This window comes from Rana temporaria, chromosome 12 (assembly GCF_905171775.1).
Source record: "Rana temporaria chromosome 12, aRanTem1.1, whole genome shotgun sequence".
NCBI lineage: Eukaryota > Metazoa > Chordata > Amphibia > Anura > Ranidae > Rana > Rana temporaria.
This window is the reverse complement of record NC_053500.1, coordinates 3,762,130-3,784,516: the sequence shown is the minus strand read 5'-3', so window position 1 is coordinate 3,784,516 and position 22,387 is coordinate 3,762,130. Positions and strand designations below refer to the sequence as shown.

General features: G+C 53.5%; 1 protein-coding gene across 3 annotated transcripts in view; it reads right to left on the bottom strand.

Moving 5' to 3' along the window:
* The window catches only part of SULF2 (sulfatase 2), a 101,655-nt gene that overhangs the window by 30,013 nt on the left and 49,255 nt on the right, over nt 1-22,387 (bottom strand). For all 3 annotated transcript variants that reach the window (XM_040331277.1, XM_040331276.1, XM_040331278.1), the window contains exons 4-5: nt 12,978-13,129; nt 6,577-6,746 (exon numbers count right to left, since the gene is read on the bottom strand). In XM_040331277.1, coding sequence (XP_040187211.1) covers nt 6,577-6,746; nt 12,978-13,129 — 322 coding nt within the window. The remainder of the gene's footprint in view (nt 1-6,576; nt 6,747-12,977; nt 13,130-22,387) is intronic.

The following is a 22,387-nucleotide window of genomic DNA, read 5'->3' as shown; positions in this document are numbered from 1 at the left end:
CACACTTTACAGCTCATCGATTAGTTGCTAGAGCTTACAGCACACATTACAGCTCGCTGATTAGTTGCTAGAGGTTACAGCACACTCTATAGCTCACCGGGACTCCCGGCAGGACAATCAGCTACGTTATGTACATTGAACCCGTTTATAGGAAGAAGACTCGCCTCTGGCTGCTTTACCCCGGTGTGTTGGGGGGAGGAGGAGGTCAGAGGAAAGTCATTACATTCAATTCGACTTTTTTGCGTCAGAATATTACTCACAGAAATCAGGAACCTTATTCCACAGAAAAAGATTTGTCAGGATTCCATTGAAAAGGAGAAGTAATAAAGAGGAAGTGCACAGATCTACCAGGAAATCAGTGGGGGCAGGGAGGGAGGGGGGTGCGTGTATTTTTGTTCAAAGAAAATGGTGACACCAAGAAGTGTCCATCAACTGTATAGAAAATGTGTGTAGAGATGAAAGAGGAAAGAGGGCAGGAGACATACAGGAAGGCAGAAAGAGTGAGAACAAACGCGAGGGAAAGAGCGCGCGCGAGGCGAGGGAAAGAGCGCGCGCGAGCCGAGGGGAAAGAGCGCGCGCGAGGCGAGGGAAAGAGCGCGAGGGAAAGAGGGCGAGGGAAAGAGAGCAAGCGAGCGTGAGGGAAAGAGGGCGAGGGAAAGGGGGCGAGGGAAAGAGCGACGGACGGCCGAGGGAAAGAGCGACGGACGGCCGAGGGAAAGAGCGACGGACGGCCGAGGGAAAGAGCGACGGACGGCCGAGGGAAAGAGCGACGGACGGCCGAGGGAAAGAGCGACGGACGGCCGAGGGAAAGAGCGACGGACGGCCGAGGGAAAGAGCGACGGTCGGTCGAGGGAAAGAGCGCAAGCGAGCGGGAAGGGGAAGAGCGCAAGCGAGCGGGAAGGGGAAGAACGCAAGCGAGCGAGAGGGGAGGGAAAGAGTGCAAGCGTGCGAGAGGGGAGGGAAAGAGTGCAAGCGTGCGAGAGGGGAGGGAAAGAGCGGCAGTCCAGGAAAAAAGCGGCGGTCCAGGGAAAGAGCGACGGTCCAGGGAAAGAGCGACGGTCCAGGGAAAGAGCGGCGGTCCAGGGAAAGAGCGGCGGTCCAGGGAAAGAGCGACGGGGAGCTTCGGTGCAGGGAAAGAACGACGGTCCAGGGAAAAGCAGATGGGCAAGCAAAAGAGAATATTGGGAAAATGAGCAGTAGGATTTTGATTAGATAGATACAGATCTATATACAGTATGGGGGAGGAGTTTAGTTTTTTCTGGACTGAGGACAAATTATGATGCCACCAACCTCATACCGGAGAGCTCCCAGGTCTTTCTATGACCAGGATTTGTACATTTGTTGTATTTTCTGGTCTTCCATCCTCACAGATTCAACTCACACAGCAGGCAGGCATCTTGGCAGCCCTCTAAGCGTAGCATGGGCGAGTGCCCAGTCATTAAAGCGGCTTTGCCCTGAGGCTGCAATATGACAATCATTTACCAGGGAACACCAGTGGGGTGCAGCATGCCAGTCATCACAGACACAGATTGGGCTACTCACTGCCATGATAGGCCGGTAACATAGGAAATATTTGTGAAACTAGGGATGTTCTCAGTCTCACAAACATCTTTAGGTGTCAGAACATCAGATGTATGGATGTCATACCCCATCAGGTCTGTCATTTATCTGGTGGGTACGAAAGGAGATCCGAGTCCCACTTCTGTGCATACCACTGAGAAGTCAGACATTCCCAGCAGTGCCAAGGTCACCAAAATAGGCACAACCACCTCCATTTCCACTGGTGACACCAAGCGGACTCACATGACCGTTAGCCAAGTGATGGGTTAAATGCGTCAAAGAAGTTGACTCCAACATTGAGGTCATTGAGTTCCTACTCAATCCATGTCATTGAGCAGTCAAGCACTCCCAGCATTGCACAATAATTTGTCCCCAACACCAGTACTGGTACAATCACCGCCATTATTCATTGGAGTTAATGAGTTGGCTCAGGCGGCCATTAGTGGCGTTTTCCGTGGCGGCACTCTGTGGGTTCGATTGCGCCAAGGAGCAATTAATATTTTTTTTCACATTTTAACAGTTGTATAGTTAATTTTTTGCGCTGCCTCCCCAGAATAGGGAGCGGAAAACTGTCCGCCTCACTTTGGCGTTCTACGAGTCGCCTGAACTTGTGTGTGTCAGTTCCAGTCAAGCCAAAAAAAAAAATGTAATAAAAAATAAAAGAAAAAGCTTTAACCCCCAAAAAAATAAAAAAGTACTCGAACCTTACAAGACTTAGACGATTTCTGGTTTACAGGCGCGTTAAATGAAATGCGTAGTTAAAGCGACCGCACCTAACGCATTAACGGCGTCTGAAGTGCGACGGCAACCCATAAAAATCTACAGGAACCATAAAATATAATTACCGCCACAGCGGGGGGAAGCAAGTAGGAGACATTTCCGCAGCGCGGTTACTTGCCATGTAAATAACCCGTTCTGCGCGTCCCATAAAAACGCGTTACCATCCAGTTATCGGTAGCCGGATAATTGTGAGCCGCTCGTTACCTGACGTGCCGCTGTTTTATGCTGCGATTATCGCAATTTCAGCGAAAAATCACATTCTCAGCCCGGCTTTATGGGCGGAAATTGATGTGATTTTATGCAGATTGCCGCCTGAGTGATGAGAGAAATAAAAGGCGGATTACGCCGATAAGTAATCTGTAACGTTAAACGGGCAAAACATCATTTCATACAGGAGAAGTGAGCGAATCAGCGATCACCTACTTAGGAAAGCCCCGCGCCATTAGACTAAGTGCCTCGTACCGTTCATCGCCATATAAAGGTAGATCTGTGTGGGAAGGAACTCCGGAGTTCCAGAATAAAAGGTATAAAAATAATTCTTCTATGAGCTCTATAGAGGACACACAACCAATATGGATTAAATCGGCCTTTTTATCTGCTGGGGAATTTATAGCGGTGACATTTCTTCCTAGGGGAGAATATTCTGCACTCTAGATTGTAAGGGGAGGGAGGGAAAGACAAGAAGGGAGGGAGGGAAAGACAAGAAGGGAGGGAGGCAAAGAGCGAGAGGGAGGGAGGGAGGCAAAGAGCGGGAGGGAGGGAGGCAAAGAGCGAGAGGGAGGGAGGGAGGCAAAGAGCGAGAGGGAGGGAGGGAGGGAGGTAAAGAGCGAGAGGGAGGGAGGTAAAGAGCGAGAGGGAGGGAGGTAAAGAGCGAGAGGGAGGGAGGGAGGTAAAGAGCCAGAGGTAAAGAGCCAGAGGGAGGGAGGGAGAGAGGTAAAGAGCGAGAGGGAGGGAGGTAAAGAGCGAGAGGGAGGGAGGAAAAGAGCGAGCGAGAAGGAGGAAGGAAGGAAGGAAGGGAGGGAGGGAAAGAGCAAGCGAGAGGGAGGAAGGAAGGGAGGGAGGGAAAGAGCGAGCGAGAGGGAGGAAGGGAGGAAGGGAAAGAGCGGGAGGGAGGGAGGAAGAGAGGGAGGGAAAGAGCGAGAGGGAGGGAGGGAGGGAAAGAGCGAGAGGGAGGGAAAGAGCGAGAGGGAGGGAGGGAGGGAAAGAGCGGGAGGGAGGGAAGGAGACAAAGAGCGAGAGGGAGGGAAGGAGGCAAAGAGCGAGAGGGAGGGAAGGAGGCAAAGAGCGAGAGGGAGGGAAGGAGGCAAAGAGCGAGAGGGAGGGAAGGAGGCAAAGAGCGAGAGGGAGGGAAGGAGGCAAAGAGCGAGAGGGAGGGAAGGAGGCAAAGAGCGAGAGGGAGGGAAGGAGGCAAAGAGCGAGAGGGAGGGAGGGAAAGAGCGAGAGGGAGGGAGGGAAAGAGAGGAAGGGAGGGAGGGAGGGAAAGAGAGGAAGGGAGGGAGGGAGGGAAAGAGAGGGAGGGAAAGGGCGAACAAAAGGGAGGGAAAGGGCGAACAAAAGGGAGGGAGGGAAAGGGCGAACAAAAGGGAGGGAGGGAAAGGGCGAACAAAAGGGAGGGAGGGAAAGGGCGAACAAAAGGGAGGGAGGGAAAGGGCGAACAAAAGGGAGGGAGGGAAAGGGCGAACAAAAGGGAGGGAGGGAAAGGGCGAACAAAAGGGAGGGAGGGAAAGGGCGAACGAGAGGGAGGGAAAGGGCGAACGAGAGGGAGGGAAAGGGCGAACGAGAGGGAGGGAAAGGGCGAACGAGAGGGAGGGAAAGGGCGAACGAGAGGGAGGGAAAGGGCGAACGAGAGGGAGGGAAAGAGCGAACGAGAGGGAGGGAAAGAGCGGGAGGGAGGGAGGGAGGAAAGAGCGAGCGGGAGGGAGGGAGGGAGGAAAGAGCGAACGAGAGGAAGGGAGGGAAAGAGCGAGAGGAAGGGAGAGAGGGAGGAAGGGAGGGAGGGAGGTAGGGAAAGAGCGAGAGGGAGGGAGGGAGGGAAAGAGCGAGAGGGAGGGAGAGAGCGAACGAGAGGGAGGGAGAGAGCGAACGAGAGGGAGGGAGAGAGCGAACGAGAGGGAGGGAGAGAGCGAACGAGAGGGAGGGAGAGAGCGAACGAGAGGGAGGGAGAGAGCGAACGAGAGGGAGGGAGCGAACGAGAGGGAGGGAGAGAGCGAACGAGAGGGAGGGAGAGAGCGAACGAGAGGGAGGGAGAGAGCGAACGAGAGGGAGGGAAGGGAAAGAGCGAGAGGGAGGGAGAGAGCGAACGAGAGGGAGGGAAGGGAAAGAGCGAGAGGGAGGGAGAGAGCGAACGAGAGGGAGGGAAGGGAAAGAGCGAGAGGGAGGGAGAGAGCGAACGAGAGGGAGGGAAGGGAAAGAGCGCAAGGGAGGGAAAGAAGGAGCGAGAGGGAGAGAAAGAGCGGGAGGGAGAGAAAGAGCGAACGAGCGAGAGGGAGGGAGAGAGAGAAAGAGCGAACGAGCGAGAGGGAGGGAGAGAAAGAGCGAGAGGGAGGGAGAGAGACTTCCTATTGGAGAATATTCTGCAATTTAGATTGTAAGCTCTTGTGGTCGGAGATCCATATTTCCTCTTATGAGGTCAGGTGTTATGCATTCTCTATAGACTAGACACATCTACACACTCCCAACTGAAACATTGTAAAACCTTTGGCTGCTATTGGTTACTTCTGCAGCTTTTATACCACTTCAGCGACGTGGCTCCCAAACAAAATCGACGCCCTTTTCCCCCCACAAATAGAGTTTTCTTTTGGTGGTATTCGATCACCTCTGCGGTTTTTAATTTTTTGCGCTATAAACAAAAAAATGGCGACAATCTTGAAAAAAAAATTAATATGTTTTACTTTTTGCTATAATAACCCTTTCATGACAAAGACCATTTCTGACATTTGGTGTTTACAAGTTAAAATCCGTATCTTTTGCTAGAAAATAACTTAGAACCCCCAAACATTTTATATATATATACACACACACACACACACACACACACACACACACACACACACACACACACTACTCCTCCCACTGACACCATTAATAGGACACTACTCCTCCCACTGACACCATTAATATTGACTACTCCTCCCACTGACACCATCAAAAGGGCAATACTCCTCCCACTGACACCCATCAATAGGGCACTACTCCTCCCACTGACACCATCAATAGGGCACTACTCCTCCCACTGACGCCATCAATAGGACACTACTCCTCCCACTGACACCATCAATAGGGCACTACTCCTCCCACTGACACCATCAAAAGGGCACTACTCCTCCCACTGACACCATCAATAGGACACTACTCCTCCCACTGACACCATCAATAGGACACTACTCCTCCCACTGACACCATCAATAGGACACTACTCCTCCCACTGACACCATCAATAGGGCACTACTCCTCCCACTGACGCCCATCAATAGGGCACTACTCCTCCCACTGACACCATCAATATGACACTACTCCTACCACTGACACCATCAATAGGGCACTACTCCTCCCACTGACACCATCAACAGGACACTACACCTCCCACTCACACCATCAAAAGGGCACTACTCCTCCCACTGACACCATCAAAAGGGCACTACTCCTCCCACTGACACCATCAAAAGGGCACTACTCCTCCCACTGACACCATCAAAAGGGCACTACTCCTCCCACTGACACCATCAATAGGGCACTACTCCTCCCACTGACACCATCAATAGGACACTACTCCTCCCACTGACACCATCAATAGGACACTACTCCTCCCACTGACACCATCAATAGGACACTACTCCTCCCACTGACACCATCAATAGGACACTACTCCTCCCACTGACACCATCAATAGGACACTACTCCTCCCACTGACACCCCATCAATAGGACACTACTCCTCCCACTGACACCATCAATAGGACACTACTCCTCCCACTGACACCATCAATAGGACACTACTCCTCCCACTGACACCATCAATAGGACACTACTCCTCCCACTGACACCATCAATAGGGCACTACTCCTCCCACTGACACCATCAATGATAGAATTTTTTTACTCCCACTGACCTTCAAGCCTATGGCATGGTTTACTCCCACGATGCCAACAACCCTGAAATGTCAGTATTAGGTGGAGTGACGAAAACAGATGTGTCGAGTGGAGTGTCCTTTAACATCCAACATGGGCTCAAGACTTACATATGCTGGGAGGAGTTGGAGAACATCTGGGAGTACTGGGGGGCGGCATCTTCGGGGCCATGGGGGGCCGGGTGGCTCAGCACCATGAGCACCGGCCGGTGAGGATACATCTTCTTTGAGGTGCGGAAGAAACTCATGCTGTTGTTGGTGATGAGGTCCGTCAGGTAATCCTGTTGAGGAAAACAACGGCAGATCATAAGTCTGAAGCCTTTTGACTGCTTCCTGAACTCTGCTGACACGTTCACCTCACTACCACATAGGAGTTCAGAGAGGTCACCTCAGTCTGGCTGCATCTACAACACACACAGTTCATTCTCAGTAATGTGTGCAGTTTACATTTTGAAAGCCTAAATGTTTAGCGCTGAGCAGTGCTGGGTGCACCAGCATGGCCTCCGCCACCTTCCCACTGCTGGGTGTACCAGCATGGCCTCCGCCGCCGCCGCCTTCCTACTGCTGGCTGCACCAGCATGGCCTCCGCCGCCTTCCTACTGCTGGCTGCACCAGCATGGCCTCCGCCGCCTTCCTACTGCTGGCTGCACCAGCATGGCCTCCGCCGCCTTCCTACTGCTGGGTGCACCAGCATGGCCTCCGCCACCTTCCCACTGCACCAGCATGGCCTCCGCCACCTTCCCACTGCTGGCTGCACCAGCACGGCCTCCGCCACCTTCCCACTGCTGGCTGCACCAGCATGGCCTCCGCCACCTTCCCACTGCTGGGTGTACCAGCATGGCCTCCGCCACCTTCCTACTGCTGGGTGCACCAGCATGGCCTCCGCCGCCTTCCTACTGCTGGCTGCACCAGCATGGCCTCCGCCACCTTCCCACTGCTGGCTGCACCAGCATGGCCTCCGCCACCTTCCCACTGCTGGGCACACCAGCATGGCCTCCACCACCTTCCCACTGCTGGGTGCACCAGCACTAGCCTCTGCCACCTTCCCGCTGCTGGCTGCACCAGCATGGCCTCCGCCACCTTCCCACTGCTGGCTGCACCAGCATGGCCTCCGCCACCTTCCCACTGCTGGCTGCACCAGCATGGCCTCCGCCACCTTCCCACTGCTGGCTGCACCAGCATGGCCTCCGCCACCTTCCCACTGCTGGCTGCACCAGCACGGCCTCCGTCACCTTCCCACTGCTGGCTGCACCAGCATGGCCTCCGCCACCTTCCCACTGCTGGCTGCACCAGCACGGCCTCCGTCACCTTCCCACCGCTGGCGTCCAGCTTCTTTCAAAATGTAACATGAAAACAGCATCACAGATGTCAATATACTATATTTATCTATATCAGCTCACTTTATTGGTAAATGCACTGTGAAATTCAAGACGTAGCTGGGTGTAGCAAGATGTCCGCCGCAGCATTCTTCTGAGTGCAGGTGTTCTGTCAGATTAGAAAACCCAGTAGCGGTGTAACGCATACGCAGCCGACAGGTCGCTGATTCTGACGGAACACCGGCTCAGAAACGGCAGCGTCACGTTGCAGCCTCTCACCTTCTAACAATGTTGCAACGTCTTACTTGTGTGATTTGCTGCAAAATTACAATGTTGCAGTCTGATCACTGGGGTGAGGAGAGAGACAGAGGAAATGCTTCCTCCTGCCTGCAGCAGACTGACTGCATCGTCATCATCTCAGCCCGAGCAAAGTCACTGACTGGAGCTCAAGGGGAGCTCGTCTGAAAAATATTTCTGTATATTGTGACGTCACCATTGTGTTCATCGAGACTCAACAACAGGTCCACTTTAAAGGTGGAATGGGTGTAATGGTTGAACATTTCCTGGTGAGAATTAGCTGCCCGCACTCTATACATGAAATCCGCAGCACAGAAGGGGGTTATTGGGCTCGGCCCGAACCCCTTTTATCCCACTCTGGTGTCCCCAACCCCTTTTATCCCACTCTGGTGTCCTGAACCCCTTTAATCCCACTCTGGTGTCCCCAACCCTTTAATCCCACTCTGGTGTCCCCAACCCCTTTTATCCCACGCCGGTGTCCCCAACCCCTTTTATCCCACGCCGGTGTCCCCAACCCCTTTTATCCCACTCTGGTGTCCCTAACCCCTTTTATCCCACTCTGGTGTCCCCAACCCCTTTTATCCCACTCTGGTGTCCCCAACCCTTTTATCCCACTCTGATGTGCCGAACCCCTTTTATCCCACTCTGGTGTCCCTAACCCCTTTTATCCCACTCTGGTGTCCTGAACCCCTTTTATCCCGCGCCGGTGTCCCTAACCCCTTTTATCCCGCGCCGGTGTCCCTAACCCCTTTTATCCCGCGCCGGTGTCCCTAACCCCTTTTATCCCACTCTGGTGTCCCGAACCCCTTTTATCCCACTCTGGTGTCCCTAGCCCCTTTTATCTCACTCTGGTGTCCCTAACCCCTTTTATCCCACTCTGGTGTCCCCAACCCCTTTTATCCCACTCGTGTCCCTAACCCCTTTTATCCCACTCTGGTGTCCCTAACCCCTTTTATCCCACTCTAGTGTCCCTAACCCCTTTTATCCCACTCTGGTGTCCCCAACCCCTTTTATCCCACTCTGGTGTCCCCAACCCTTTTATCCCACTCTGATGTGCCGAACCCCTTTTATCCCACTCTGGTGTCCCGAACCCCTTTTATCCCGCGCCGGTGTCCCTAACCCCTTTTATCCCGCGCCGGTGTCCCTAACCCCTTTTATCCCGCGCCGGTGTCCCTAACCCCTTTTATCCCGCGCCGGTGTCCCTAACCCCTTTTATCCCACTCTGGTGTCCCGAACCCCTTTTATCCCACTCTGGTGTCCCTAGCCCCTTTTATCTCACTCTGGTGTCCCCAACCCCTTTTATCCTACTCTGGTGTCCCTAACCCCTTTTACCCCACTCTGGTGTCCCTAACCCCTTTTACCCCACTCTGGTGTCCCTAACCCCTTTTACCCCACTCTGGTGTCCCTAACCCCTTTTATCCCACTCTGGTGTCCCCAACCCCTTTTATCCCACTCTGGTGTCCCTAACCCCTTTTATCCCACTCTGGTGTCCCTAACCCCTTTTATCCCACTCTAGTGTCCCTAACCCCTTTTACCCCACTCTGGTGTCCCCAACCCCTTTTACCCCACTCTGGTGTCCCTAACCCCTTTTATCCCACTCTGGTGTCCCCAACCCCTTTTACTTCACTCTGGTGTCCCCAACCCCTTTTTATCCCACCCCGGCATCCCGAAAACCCTTTTTATCCCACCCCGGTGTCCCTAACCACTTTTATCCCCCCACCGTTCCTTTTAAAAAGTTCTCCCCACGCGTGCATCATAAAGGGGTTCTTGAGAACGGCCACCCACTTCTTTTTCTGGGGGACGCTTCCCATGACCGGCTCTTGAAGTTTCCCGGGTTATGGTGAGAGCGTTGCTTGTCCGCCGGCGCGTCTGTAACACACTGTCCCAGGGATGGACTGGCCATAGGGACTACAGGGAGTTTCCCGGTGGGCCGATGGCTCAGTGGGCCGTTTTTTTTAAAACAGAGATGCTGCTTGGAGGACTTTTTGTAACGACCTGGCAGCGCCCCAGTGTGAAAGCACTCAGGCTTTCACACTGGGACTGCAGTGGAAGCGTTTTTCAGTCGCTGTACAGGCGCTATTTTTAGCCCAAAAGCGCCTAAAAAACGCCTCAGTGTAAAAAGGGGTCCTACACTCACCCCCTCTCTTTTACACTCACTCTCTTTTTCTTACACTCACCCCCCTCTCTCTCTCTTTCTCACCCTCTCATGATATACAATAATGGATGTAGGGGCCTTTTGGTGGGCATGATTTTTCGGGGGGGGGGGGGGGGGCAGCATTTTATTGAATTAAAGTGGGCCGGTCTGGATGAAGTCCAGGGCCACATTTTTGTCCCAGTCCAGCCCTGCACTCTCCTAATTACTCTCCTGCTCTGAGCAGAAGCCGCCATCGATCGCCCGTGTTTTTCACATCAGACGCTGAAAGGAGCCTCTTTTCTGTGCACAGCGGTTGTCTCAGATCATTTCCAGATATTCGGGGGGAGGGGGGGGTGAGCGGCGGAATTCTGTGTCTGATCGCCGCAATCGGCCTTGTTTTCAAGGAGAAGCTTAGCCGGGGGGGGGGGGGGGTACATTTTCCCGGAGGGAGGGAGCGATCGTTCGCGTGTTAAATACGAGCCGGGACCTTTCAGGCGAAGGCGCAGTCGGCTAATCAATAGCATTTAATTATTTTATCTTCACCCGACACGAGTGTCAGAGGAGCGGACAGGAGATTGCGGCGATCAGACACAGAATTCCGCCGCCGCTCGCCCCCCCCCCCCCGAATATCTGGAAATGATCTGAGACAACCGCTGCGCACAGAAAAGGGAAAAGAGGCTCCTTTCAGCGTCTGATGTGAAAAACACGGGCGATCGATGGCGGCTTCTGCTCAGGGCAGGAGAGTAATTAGGAGAGTGTGTTACAGACGCGCCGGCGGACAAGCAACGCTCTCACCATAACCCGGGAAACTTCAAGAGCCGGTCATGGGAAGCGTCCCCCAGAAAAAGAAGTCGGGTGGCCGTTCTCAATAACCCCTTTATGACGCACGCGTGTTGCTAAGCGGCCAATGTTTCTGGGTGGGGAGAACTTTTTAAAAGGAACGGGGCGGGGATAAAAGGGGTTAGGGACACCAGCGTGGGATAAAAGGGGTTAGGGACACCGGGGTGGGATAAAAGGGGTTAGGGACACCAGAGTGGGATAAAAGGGGTTGGGGACACCAGAGTGGGATAAAAGGGGTTAGCGACACCAGAGTGGGATAAAAGGGGTTAGGGACACCAGAGTGGGATAAAAGGGGTTAGGGACACCAGAGTGGGATAAAAGGGGTTAGGGACACCAGAGTGGGATAAAAGGGGTTAGGGACACCAGAGTGGGATAAAAGGGGTTAGGGACACCAGAGTGGGATAAAAGGGGTTAGGGACACCAGAGTGGGATAAAAGGGGTTAGGGACACCAGAGTGGGATAAAAGGGGTTAGGGACACCAGAGTGGGATAAAAGGGGTTGGGGACACCAGAGTGGGATAAAAGGGGTTAGGGACACCAGAGTGGGATAAAAGGGGTTAGGGACACCAGAGTGGGATAAAAGGGGTTAGGGACACCAGAGTGGGATAAAAGGGGTTCGGGACACCAGAGTGGGATAAAAGGGGTTAGGGACACCAGCGTGGGATAAAAGGGGTTAGGGACACCAGAGTGGGATAAAAGGGGTTAGGGACACCAGAGTGGGATAAAAGGGGTTAGGGACACCAGAGTGGGATAAAAGGGGTTCGGGACACCAGAGTGGGATAAAAGGGGTTAGGGACACCAGAGTGGGATAAAAGGGGTTAGGGACACCAGAGTGGGATAAAAGGGGTTAGGGACACTAGCGTGGGATAAAAGGGGTTGGGGACACCAGAGTGGGATAAAAGGGGTTAGGGACACCAGAGTGGGATAAAAGGGGTTAGGGACACCAGAGTGGGATAAAAGGGGTTGGGGACACCAGAGTGGGATAAAAGGGGGTTGGGGACACCAGAGTGGGATAAAGGGGGTTGGGGACACCAGAGTGGGATAAAAGGGGTTGGGGACACCAGAGTGGGATAAAAGGGGTTAGGGACACCAGAGTGGGATAAAAGGGGTTGGGGACACCAGAGTGGGATAAAAGGGGTTGGGGACACCAGAGTGGGATAAAAGGGGTTAGGGACACCAGCGTGGGATAAAAGGGGTTAGGGATACCAGAGTGGGATAAAAGGGGTTCGGCACACCAGAGTGGGATAAAAGGGTTGGGGACACCAGCGTAGGATAAAAGGGGTTGGGGACACCAGAGTGGGAAAAAAGGGGTTGGGCACACCAGAGTGGGATAAAAAGGGGTTAGGGACACCAGAGTGGGATAAAAGGGGTTAGGGACACCAGAGTGGGATAAAAGGGGTTAGGGACACCAGAGTGGGATAAAAGGGGTTCGGGACACCAGAGTGGGATAAAAGGGGTTCGGGACACCAGAGTGGGATAAAAGGGGTTAGGGACACCAGAGTGGGATAAAAGGGGTTAGGGACACCAGCGTGGGATAAAAGGGGTTAGGGATACCAGAGTGGGATAAAAGGGGTTCGGCACACCAGAGTGGGATAAAAGGGTTGGGGACACCAGCGTAGGATAAAAGGGGTTGGGGACACCAGAGTGGGAAAAAAGGGGTTGGGCACACCAGAGTGGGATAAAAGGCAAAGGTGCTGGCCGGAGCAATGATTTAGTTGCCATTAATAATACAATGTAACAAATCTATATACAATGACACACATAGTAACAAGTAGAGTGACAGGGAAGGCTCCTCCCATCCCTCCTACGCCTATGAATGACTGACCCAGACCGCACACAGCGGTGACCTCACACCAGATGGCACAGCAGTGTCACGCTTTCCTCTGGGCCGTGGCGCGCGCCCACCGGGAGAAGAATTTGGCTCACCTTGCTGTAGTCCGCCCCGTGCTTCTCCTTGACTCCATTGCGGCACAGCGTGTAGTTGTAAAAACGAGAGTTCTTCACCAGGCCGACCCACTCCTTCCAGCCCGGCGGCACGTACGACCCGTTGTACTCATTCAGGTATTTGCCAAAGAAAGCTGGAAGACAGGAGGAGGGAAAACATGAGCTCAGGGGGGCGCCGCCAACAGGCGAGGATTGTGTGTGTGGCCGGCCCGACTGCAGGGGGTTCTGGGAAAAGCTCAGAGAGAGAACCTCTGTAAAATGGGGCTCATTGACGGTCGGGGGGGCCACACAATGTACAATCTGATTGTATCATCTCCTGTCAGAGGACCACATGCTGTACAATCTGACTATATCCCATTGAGATCCACTATGTATTGTAGAATTTGCCTCGTAGGACAGTTCTGGTAAATCTAAAAATGGACCATACACCAAATATCCGATTGTACAATCTCCTTTAGATCTACCATGTAAAGGCCTGCCTGATTCAATGTACCGCAATGTATTCATCACTGGGGGGGGGGGGGGAGTGAATATGCATGCCGGCACCCCCATCTCTGAGGACCAGAGGGAATCCGCTCATCTCTTAGTGGAGCTCCAAGTTACATTACAGGTCACAGGGAGGGGGGAAACCCCCCCCCCACCCTCTCCCATGTGCGAGAGGGTGGGTGGGGGGACAAACCTCCGATGTGCGAGAGGGTGGGGGGGGGGAACCTCCGATGTGCGAGAGGGTGGGGGGGAGACCCTCCGATGTGCGAGAGCGGGAGGGAGACCCCTGATGTGCGGGGGGGGACCCCTGATGTGAGAGGAGGGCAGACCCCTGATGTGTGAGGGCGGGAGGGAGACCCCTGATGTGACAGGAGGGCAGACCCCTGATGTGAGAGGGGGGGAGACCCCTGATGTGAGATGGGGGGAGACCCCTGATGTGAGAGGGAGGGAGACCCCTGATGTGAGAGGGAGGGAGACCCCTGATGTGAGAGGGAGGGAGACCCCTGATGTGAGAGGGAGGGAGACCCCTGATGTGAGAGGGGGAGGGAGACCCCTGATGTGAGAGGGGGAGGGAGACCCCTGATGTGAGAGGGGGAGGGAGACCCCTGATGTGAGAGGGGGAGGGAGACCCCTGATGTGAGAGGGGGAGGGAGACCCCTGATGTGAGAGGGAGAGGGAGACCCCTGATGTGAGAGGGGGGGAGACCCCTGATGTGAGAGGGGGGGCAGACCCCTGATGTGAGAGGGAGGGAGACCCCTGATGTGAGGGGGGGGCATCTTATGTGTAGTTATTCTTTGTTCACATTCATCAATTTAAAATGGTATTTATTTATAGACCTGGGAGGCAGTCACAGAACCATACGGCTCCATACACATCTACACACTCCCGCGTCACTTTTTTCCGCACATTTTTTGGAGTGTTTTTGGGGCGACACCTTTCACTTCAATGGGCGGTCCCACGCTACAAAAACACACCAAAGTAGCTCCTATACACATTCTCTGGAGCCGACTTTTGCACATTTATGGACAGCGCAATTTTGTGCGTTCTTCACGCAATATGGAAACGTGGGTACTGGGGGCAGAAGACCCTTGTGCACTCTTCTGGGTCAGCCGGGGCCCGGGGGCCATGTCAGTACATGACGGGCCCCTCGGGTAGAGCCCCATAGTACATGACGGGCCCCTCGGGTAGAGCTCCATAGAGACCGGCTCCTCTGCCTGATGATGGGGAAGCGTGGATGAAGAGCACCTTGGAGTCTATGTGTAGGGCATATAGTAAATGATCGGGATGTAAAGTAAACACGGGGCCCTTGGAGAGGTCAGGCGCGGTGCTCAGGTTACACTGCGGCCCCCAGAGATGTATGAAGAACACGGATTCTATAGAAATGTTATTAAATACGGATCGGCTTATTTTCACAGCTCCATCCGAGGAGATCGGCTCTCCGGGGACAGAGAAGTAATAGAAGAAGGTAATTACTGGCGGCCTTCCGCCTGGGATGGGAGGATGATGGAGCGCCATGGAGGTACACACTCCGTTATCAACTCTATATTACAGAATATAGACTCTATAGAAATTAAAGGTCAACTCTACCCAAGACTAGATTTTACACAAGATACTCAAACAAATGCCAGAATTTCCTGCAGTAGTTTGTGTCTCTGCCCCTCCCACAATGGGGAGATTTCCCTGCAGTAGTTTGCGTCTCTGCCCCTCCCACAATGAGGAGATTTCCTGCAGTAGTTTGTGTCTCTGCCCCTCCCACAATGGGGAGATTTCCCTGCAGTAGTTTGCGTCTCTGCCCCTCCCACAATGAGGAGATTTCCTGCAGTAGTTTGTGTCTCTGCCCCTCCCACAATGGGGAGATTTCCCTGCAGTAGTTTGTGTCTCTGCCCCTCCCACAATGGGGAGGTTCCCTGCAGTAGTTTGTGTCTCTGCCCCTCCCACAATGGTGAGATTTCCTGCAGTAGTTTGTGTCTCTGCCCCTCCCACAATGGGGAGATTTCCTGCAGTAGTTTGTGTCTCTGCCCCTCCCACATTGGGGAGATTTCCTGCAGTAGTTTGTGTCTCTGCCCCGCCCACAATGGTGAGATTTCCTGCAGTAGTTTGTGTCTCTGCCCCTCCCACAATGGGGAGATTTCCCTGCAGTAGTTTGCGTCTCTGCCCCTCCCACAATGAGGAGATTTCCTGCAGTAGTTTGTGTCTCTGCCCCTCCCACAATGGGGAGATTTCCCTGCAGTAGTTTGCGTCTCTGCCCCTCCCACAATGAGGAGATTTCCTGCAGTAGTTTGTGTCTCTGCCCCTCCCACAATGGGGAGGTTCCCTGCAGTAGTTTGTGTCTCTGCCCCTCCCACAATGGTGAGATTTCCTGCAGTAGTTTGTGTCTCTGCCCCTCCCACAATGGGGAGATTTCCTGCAGTAGTTTGTGTCTCTGCCCCTCCCACATTGGGGAGATTTCCTGCAGTAGTTTGTGTCTCTGCCCCGCCCACAATGGTGAGATTTCCTGCAGTAGTTTGTGTCTCTGCCCCGCCCACAATGGTGAGATTTCCTGCAGTAGTTTGTGTTTCTGGATTTCCACTTTAGTGTGGTGCCGGCACCAAATTTCCACCTTCCAGTATGGAGACTTAATCGACATAGTCCAAAAACATTAATAAAAATGGCTTAGAAAGATAACAGCCTCCTCCCGAAAACAAAGCAGCAGCAGCCTCCTCCCAAACACGACGCAGCAGCAGCCTCCTCCCGAATACGACGCAACAGCAGCCTCCTCCCGAATACGACGCAACAGCAGCCTCCTCCCGAATACGACGCAACAGCAGCCTCCTCCCGAATACGACGCAACAGCAGCCTCCTCCCGAATACGACGCAACAGCAGCCTCCTCCCGAATACGACGCAACAGCAGCCTCCTCCCGAATACGACGCAACAGCAGCCTCCTCCCGAATACGACGCAACAGCAGCCTCCTCCCGTTTACGACGCAACAGCAGCCTCCTCCCGAATACGACGCAACAGCAGCCTCCTCCTGACTTACAACGCAACAACCTCCTCCCGACTACAACAACCTCCTCCCGACTACAACAACAACCTCCTCCCGACTACAACAACAACCTCCTCCCGACTACAACAACAACCTCCTCCCGACTACAACAACAACCTCCTCCCGACTACAACAACAACCTCCTCCCGACTACAACAACAACCTCCTCCCGACTACAACAACAACCTCCTCCCGACTACAACAACAACCTCCTCCCGACTACAACAACAACCTCCTCCCGACTACAACAACAACCTCCTCCCGACTACAACAACAACCTCCTCCCGACTACAACAACAACCTCCTCCCGACTACAACAACAACCTCCTCCCGACTACAACAAACCTCCTCCCGACTACAACAAACCTCCTCCCGACTACAACAAACCTCCTCCCGACTACAACAACCCTCCTCCCGACTACAACAAACCTCCTCCCGACTACAACAACAACCTCCTCCCGACTACAACAACAACCTCCTCCCGACTACAACAACAACCTCCTCCCGACTACAACAACAACCTCCTCCCAACTACAACAACAACCTCCTCCCGACTACAACAACAACCTCCTCCCAACTACAACAACAACCTCCTCCCAACTACAACAACAACCTCCTCCCGACTACAACAACAACCTCCTCCCGACTACAACAACAACCTCCTCCCGACTACAACAACAACCTCCTCCCAACTACAACAACAACCTCCTCCCAACTACAACAACCTCCTCCCAACTACAACAACCTCCTCCCAACTACAACAACCTCCTCCCAACTACAACAAACTCCTCCCAACTACAACAAACTCCTCCCAACTACAACAAACTCCTCCCGACTACAACAAACTCCTCCCGACTACAACAAACTCCTCCCGACTACAACAAACTCCTCCCGACTACAACAAACTCCTCCCGACTTATGTTGTATTCGAGAGGAGGTTGTTGCATTGTAACAAAACCCTCCCGAATACAATGTAACAATCTCCTCCTGAATACAATGTAACAATCTCCTCCTGAATACAATGTAACAATCTCCTCCTGAATACAATGTAACAATCTCCTCCTGAATACAATGTAACAATCTCCTCCTGAATACAATGTAACAATCTCCTCCGGGAATACAATGGGCCAGATTCACGTTCAGCGGCGTATCTTTGTGCGGGCGTAGCGCATCTCATATGCGCTACGCAGACGATAACATAGAGAGGCAAGACCAGTATTCACAAAGCACTTGCTCCCTAAGTTACGGCGGCGTAGCGTAAATTGGTCGGCGTAAGCCCGCCTAATTCAAAGTCGGCAGGTAGTGGGCGTGTTGTATAAAAATTAACCGTGACCCCATGTAAATGATGGGCCGAACGAACGGCACATGCGCGCGGATTCTCAGAATTAAGTCGCATATACTTCCTAAGATACGACGGCTCAATGCCTATGACGTGAACGTAACCTACGCACAGCCCCATTCACGTACCACTTACGTAAACGACGTAAAATACGACGGCTGTTCCGACGTCCATACCCTAACATGACTTACCCCTGCTTTAGGTGGAATAACTTTACGCCAGACGTACGCCTTACGTAAACGGCGTAGCTTACTGCGACAGGCGCAAGTACGTTCGTAAAACGGTCTATCTAGGTCATTTACATATTCGACGTGTAAATCAATGGAAGCGCCCCTAGCGGCCAGCGTAAATATGCGCCCAAGATACGACGGCATAGGAGACTTACATCGGTCGGATGGAGCCAGAATTCAGGCGTATCTGGTTTCAAGAATAAGGCGCAGAGATACGACGGCGCATCCTAGAACTTACGTGGTGTATCAGAAGATACGTCGGCGTAAGTCGTACGTGAATCTGGCCCAATGTAACAATCTCCTCCTGATCGAAACTAATTGTATCTGCAATGTTTCTGGGCACAGGTGAAGGTTTCCTGGGGTCCTAGGACTAGCTGCGTATTGTATGGTGTATACGGAGCCGGAATGGGCGCTCCGGCCAATCATCATTCAGCGTTTCAGCCTCCCTTCCACAAACAAATGTTCTCATGGCAGATCAGACTCTGGCAGGGAAACCTCTGCGGAGGGCCAAGTACAATGTGGACATTTTCTGTCCCAAACATGAGCTCACCCCATCAGTGACGGTTCAATGCAAACACCCCGCCGCCCCCCCACCAGACTGCCTGCTGATGGAAGATGGGGGGGGGGTCTAACCGCATCCTGACAGCGTGCCAAGACCACAGACCGCGCAATGACCGACCCAAGGCGACCGGTCTGACAGATGTGACATCATATACTACACTGTCCATTCATAGGAGGTAATTCACCGACCACAGAGGCCGTCAGCGATGTGCTGATCCGCGGACCGCGCTATCACCGCTCCATAAATTATACAATAAGAGGGGGATTACCTGTGTTTATGTTGGACGGTCCTTACAGTTTAACACCCAGCCCTTTACTTCACTTCTCCAATACACACACAGTATCTCACAAAAGTAAGTACACCCCCTCAGTGACATTTCTTGTATCTTTTCATGTGACAACACTGAAGAAATGACACTTTGTATCTCCAATGTTGTGTAGTGAGTGTACAGCTTGTATAACAAATAACTCAACACACAGCCATTAATGTCTAAACCGCCGGCAACAAAAGTGAGTACACCCCCCTAAGTGAAAATGTCCAAATTGGGCCCAAAGTGTCAATATTTTGTGTGGCCACCATTATATTTTTACCCTCTTGGGCATGGAGGTCACCAGAGCTTCACAGGTCGGCACTGGAGTCCTCCTCCCCTCCTCCATGATGACATCACAGAGATGGTGGGTGTTGGAGACCTTGCGCTTCTCCCCCTCCCCCCACAGATGATCAATAGGGTTTAGGTCTGGAGACGCGCTTGGCCAGTCCATCACCTTTACCCTCAGCTTCTATAGCAAGGCAGTGGTGGTCTTGGAGGTGTGTTTGGGGGTCATTATGTTGGAATACTGCCACTATTAAGGGGGGGAGGAGTTGGTACACCTGTGCAAGACTGAAGGGGGGAGGAGGAGCCGGGACACCTGTGCAAGACTGAAGGGGAGAGGAGGAGCGGGACACCTGTGCAAGACTGAAGGGGGGAGGAGGAGCCGGGACACCTGTGCAAGACTGAAGGGGGGAGGAGGAGCCGGGACACCTGTGCAAGACTGAAGGGGGGAGGAGGAGCCGGGACACCTGTGCAAGACTGAAGGGGGGAGGAGGAGCCGGGACACCTGTGCAAGACTGAAGGGGGGAGGAGGAGCCGGGACACCTGTGCAAGACTGAAGGGGGAAGGAGGAGCCGGGACACCTGTGCAAGACTGAAGGGGGGAGGAGGAGCCGGGACACCTGTGCAAGACTGAAGGCGGGGAGGAGCCGGGACACCTGTGCAAGACTGAAGGGGGGAGGAGCCGGGACACCTGTGCAAGACCGAAGGGGGGAGGAAGAGCCGGGACACCTGTGCAAGACTGAAGGGGGGAGGAGCCGGGACACCTTTGTAAAACTGAAGGGGGGAAGATGTTCAATATCCCCTTTAATAGGATTAGGAGTGCCCCCCCACACACACAGCGCAGAAATTGCCCAATCAGGATGACGGACCACCGCCATTACACAGCGCGGGCGGCCCGTTACATTTTACTTAGTGACAGACGGTGAAATCCGCCATCAATCAGCCGCAATTGTTGGAAGCCGATTAAAATAATTCCCATAAAAACACTTCCCGTCCCGAGGAGAACATAAAAGACAATTAGAGATGCAAATTCTCCGCCATCCGCCTTCATTAAAGACGAACAACAAATCTGTCCGCCATTTGTCAGCGGGCGGACTCCAGACTGCGAAGGGGAACTCCGCCCACACTTCCTCCGCACAATCTACAAGAATTCATTTGGACCCGGAGGTGGTAAAGCTCGGGGGGAAGTTGTTCCATGCGATTGTACACAAATATAAGGCTCTGTTACCATATATGCAATTTGGATGCGTTCTGAACTGCATCCGATTCGCATGACATGTGAACAGACAGCCTTCTCTATGCAGCAGCAGTGTGAATTCGCTGGAAATTGAAAGTCCTGTGCGTTTTCTGAGCACTGCGTTGCGTTTCCGATGTGAATTCCCGGCTATCGCCTTCTATGGCAGGGGTCTCCAAACTTTCTAAACAGGGGGCCAGTTTACTGTCCCTCAGACTTTAGGGGGGCCGGACTGTGGCCATGGAGAGTAGAAAAGGTGTTGGCGTCACTGGGAGGAAAAGTGTCCCACCGTTGGCGTCACTGGGAGGAAAAGTGTCCCACCGTTGGCGTCACTGGGAGGAAAAGTGTCCCACCGTTGGCGTCACTGGGAGGAAAAGTGTCCCACCGTTGGCGTCACTGGGAGGAAAAGTGTCCCACCGTTGGTGTCACTGGGAGGAAAAGTGTCCCACCGTTGGCGTCACTGGGAGGAAAAGTGTCCCATCGTTGGCGTCACTGGGAGGAAAAGTGCCCCACCGTTGGTGTCACTGGGAGGAAAAGTGTCCCACCGTTGGTGTCACTGGGAGGAAAAGTGTCCCACCGTTGGTGTCACTGGGAGGAAAAGTGTCCCACCGTTGGCGTCACTGGGAGGAAAAGTGTCCCACCGTTGGCGTCACTGGGAGGAAAAGTGTCCCACCGTTGGCGTCACTGGGAGGAAAAGTGTCCCATCGTTGGCGTCACTGGGAGGAAAAGTGCCCCACCGTTGGTGTCACTGGGAGGAAAAGTGTCCCACCGTTGGTGTCACTGGGAGGAAAAGTGTCCCACCGTTGGTGTCAATGGGAGGAAAAGTGTCCCACCGTTGGTGTCAATGGGAGGAAAAGTGTCCCACCGTTGGTGTCACTGGGAGGAAAAGTGTCCCACCGTTGGTGTCACTGGGAGGAAAAGTGTCCCACCGTTGGCGTCACTGGGAGGAAAAGTGTCCCACCGTTGGCGTCACTGGGAGGAAAAGTGTCCCACCGTTGGCGTCACTGGGAGGAAAAGTGCCCCACCGTTGGTGTCACTGGGAGGAAAAGTGCCCCACCCTTGGTGTCACTGGGAGGAAAAGTGTCCCACCCTTGGTGTCACTGGGAGGAAAAGTGTCCCACCGTTGGTGTCAATGGGAGGAAAAGTGTCCCACCGTTGGCGTCTCTGGGAGGAAAAGTGTCCCACCGTTGGTGTCACTGGGAGGAAAAGTGTCCCACCGTTGGTGTCAATGGGAGGAAAAGTGTCCCACCGTTGGTGTCACTGGGAGGAAAAGTGTCCCACCGTTGGTGTCACTGGGAGGAAAAGTGTCCCACCGTTGGTGTCACTGGGAGGAAAAGTGTCCCACCGTTGGCGTCACTGGGAGGAAAAGTGTCCCACCGTTGGTGTCACTGGGAGGAAAAGTGTCCCACCGTTGGTGTCACTGGGAGGAAAAGTGTCCCACCGTTGGTGTCAATGGGAGGAAAAGTGTCCCACCGTTGGTGTCACTGGGAGGAAAAGTGTCCCACCGTTGGTGTCACTGGGAGGAAAAGTGTCCCACCGTTGGTGTCACTGGGAGGAAAAGTGTCCCACCGTTGGTGTCACTGGGAGGAAAAGTGTCCCACCGTTGGCGTCACTGGGAGGAAAAGTGTCCCACCGTTGGTGTCACTGGGAGGAAAAGTGTCCCACCGTTGGTGTCACTGGGAGGAATTATGTCCCACCGTTGGTGTCATTTGGGTCCAATTTTTGGTCTAATTGGGAGGAATTGTGCTCAATCATTGGTGTCGGTGGGAGGAGTTGTGCCCCTTCACTGGTCTCACTGGGAGGAACTGGTCTCAGTGGGAGGGGACTTAGGCCCCATTGTTTGCATTAGTAAATAAAAAAGTGTCTGCTTCTGGCCCCCAGTCTGCAGTTTGGAGACCACTGTTCTATGGGAACGAATCAGAATC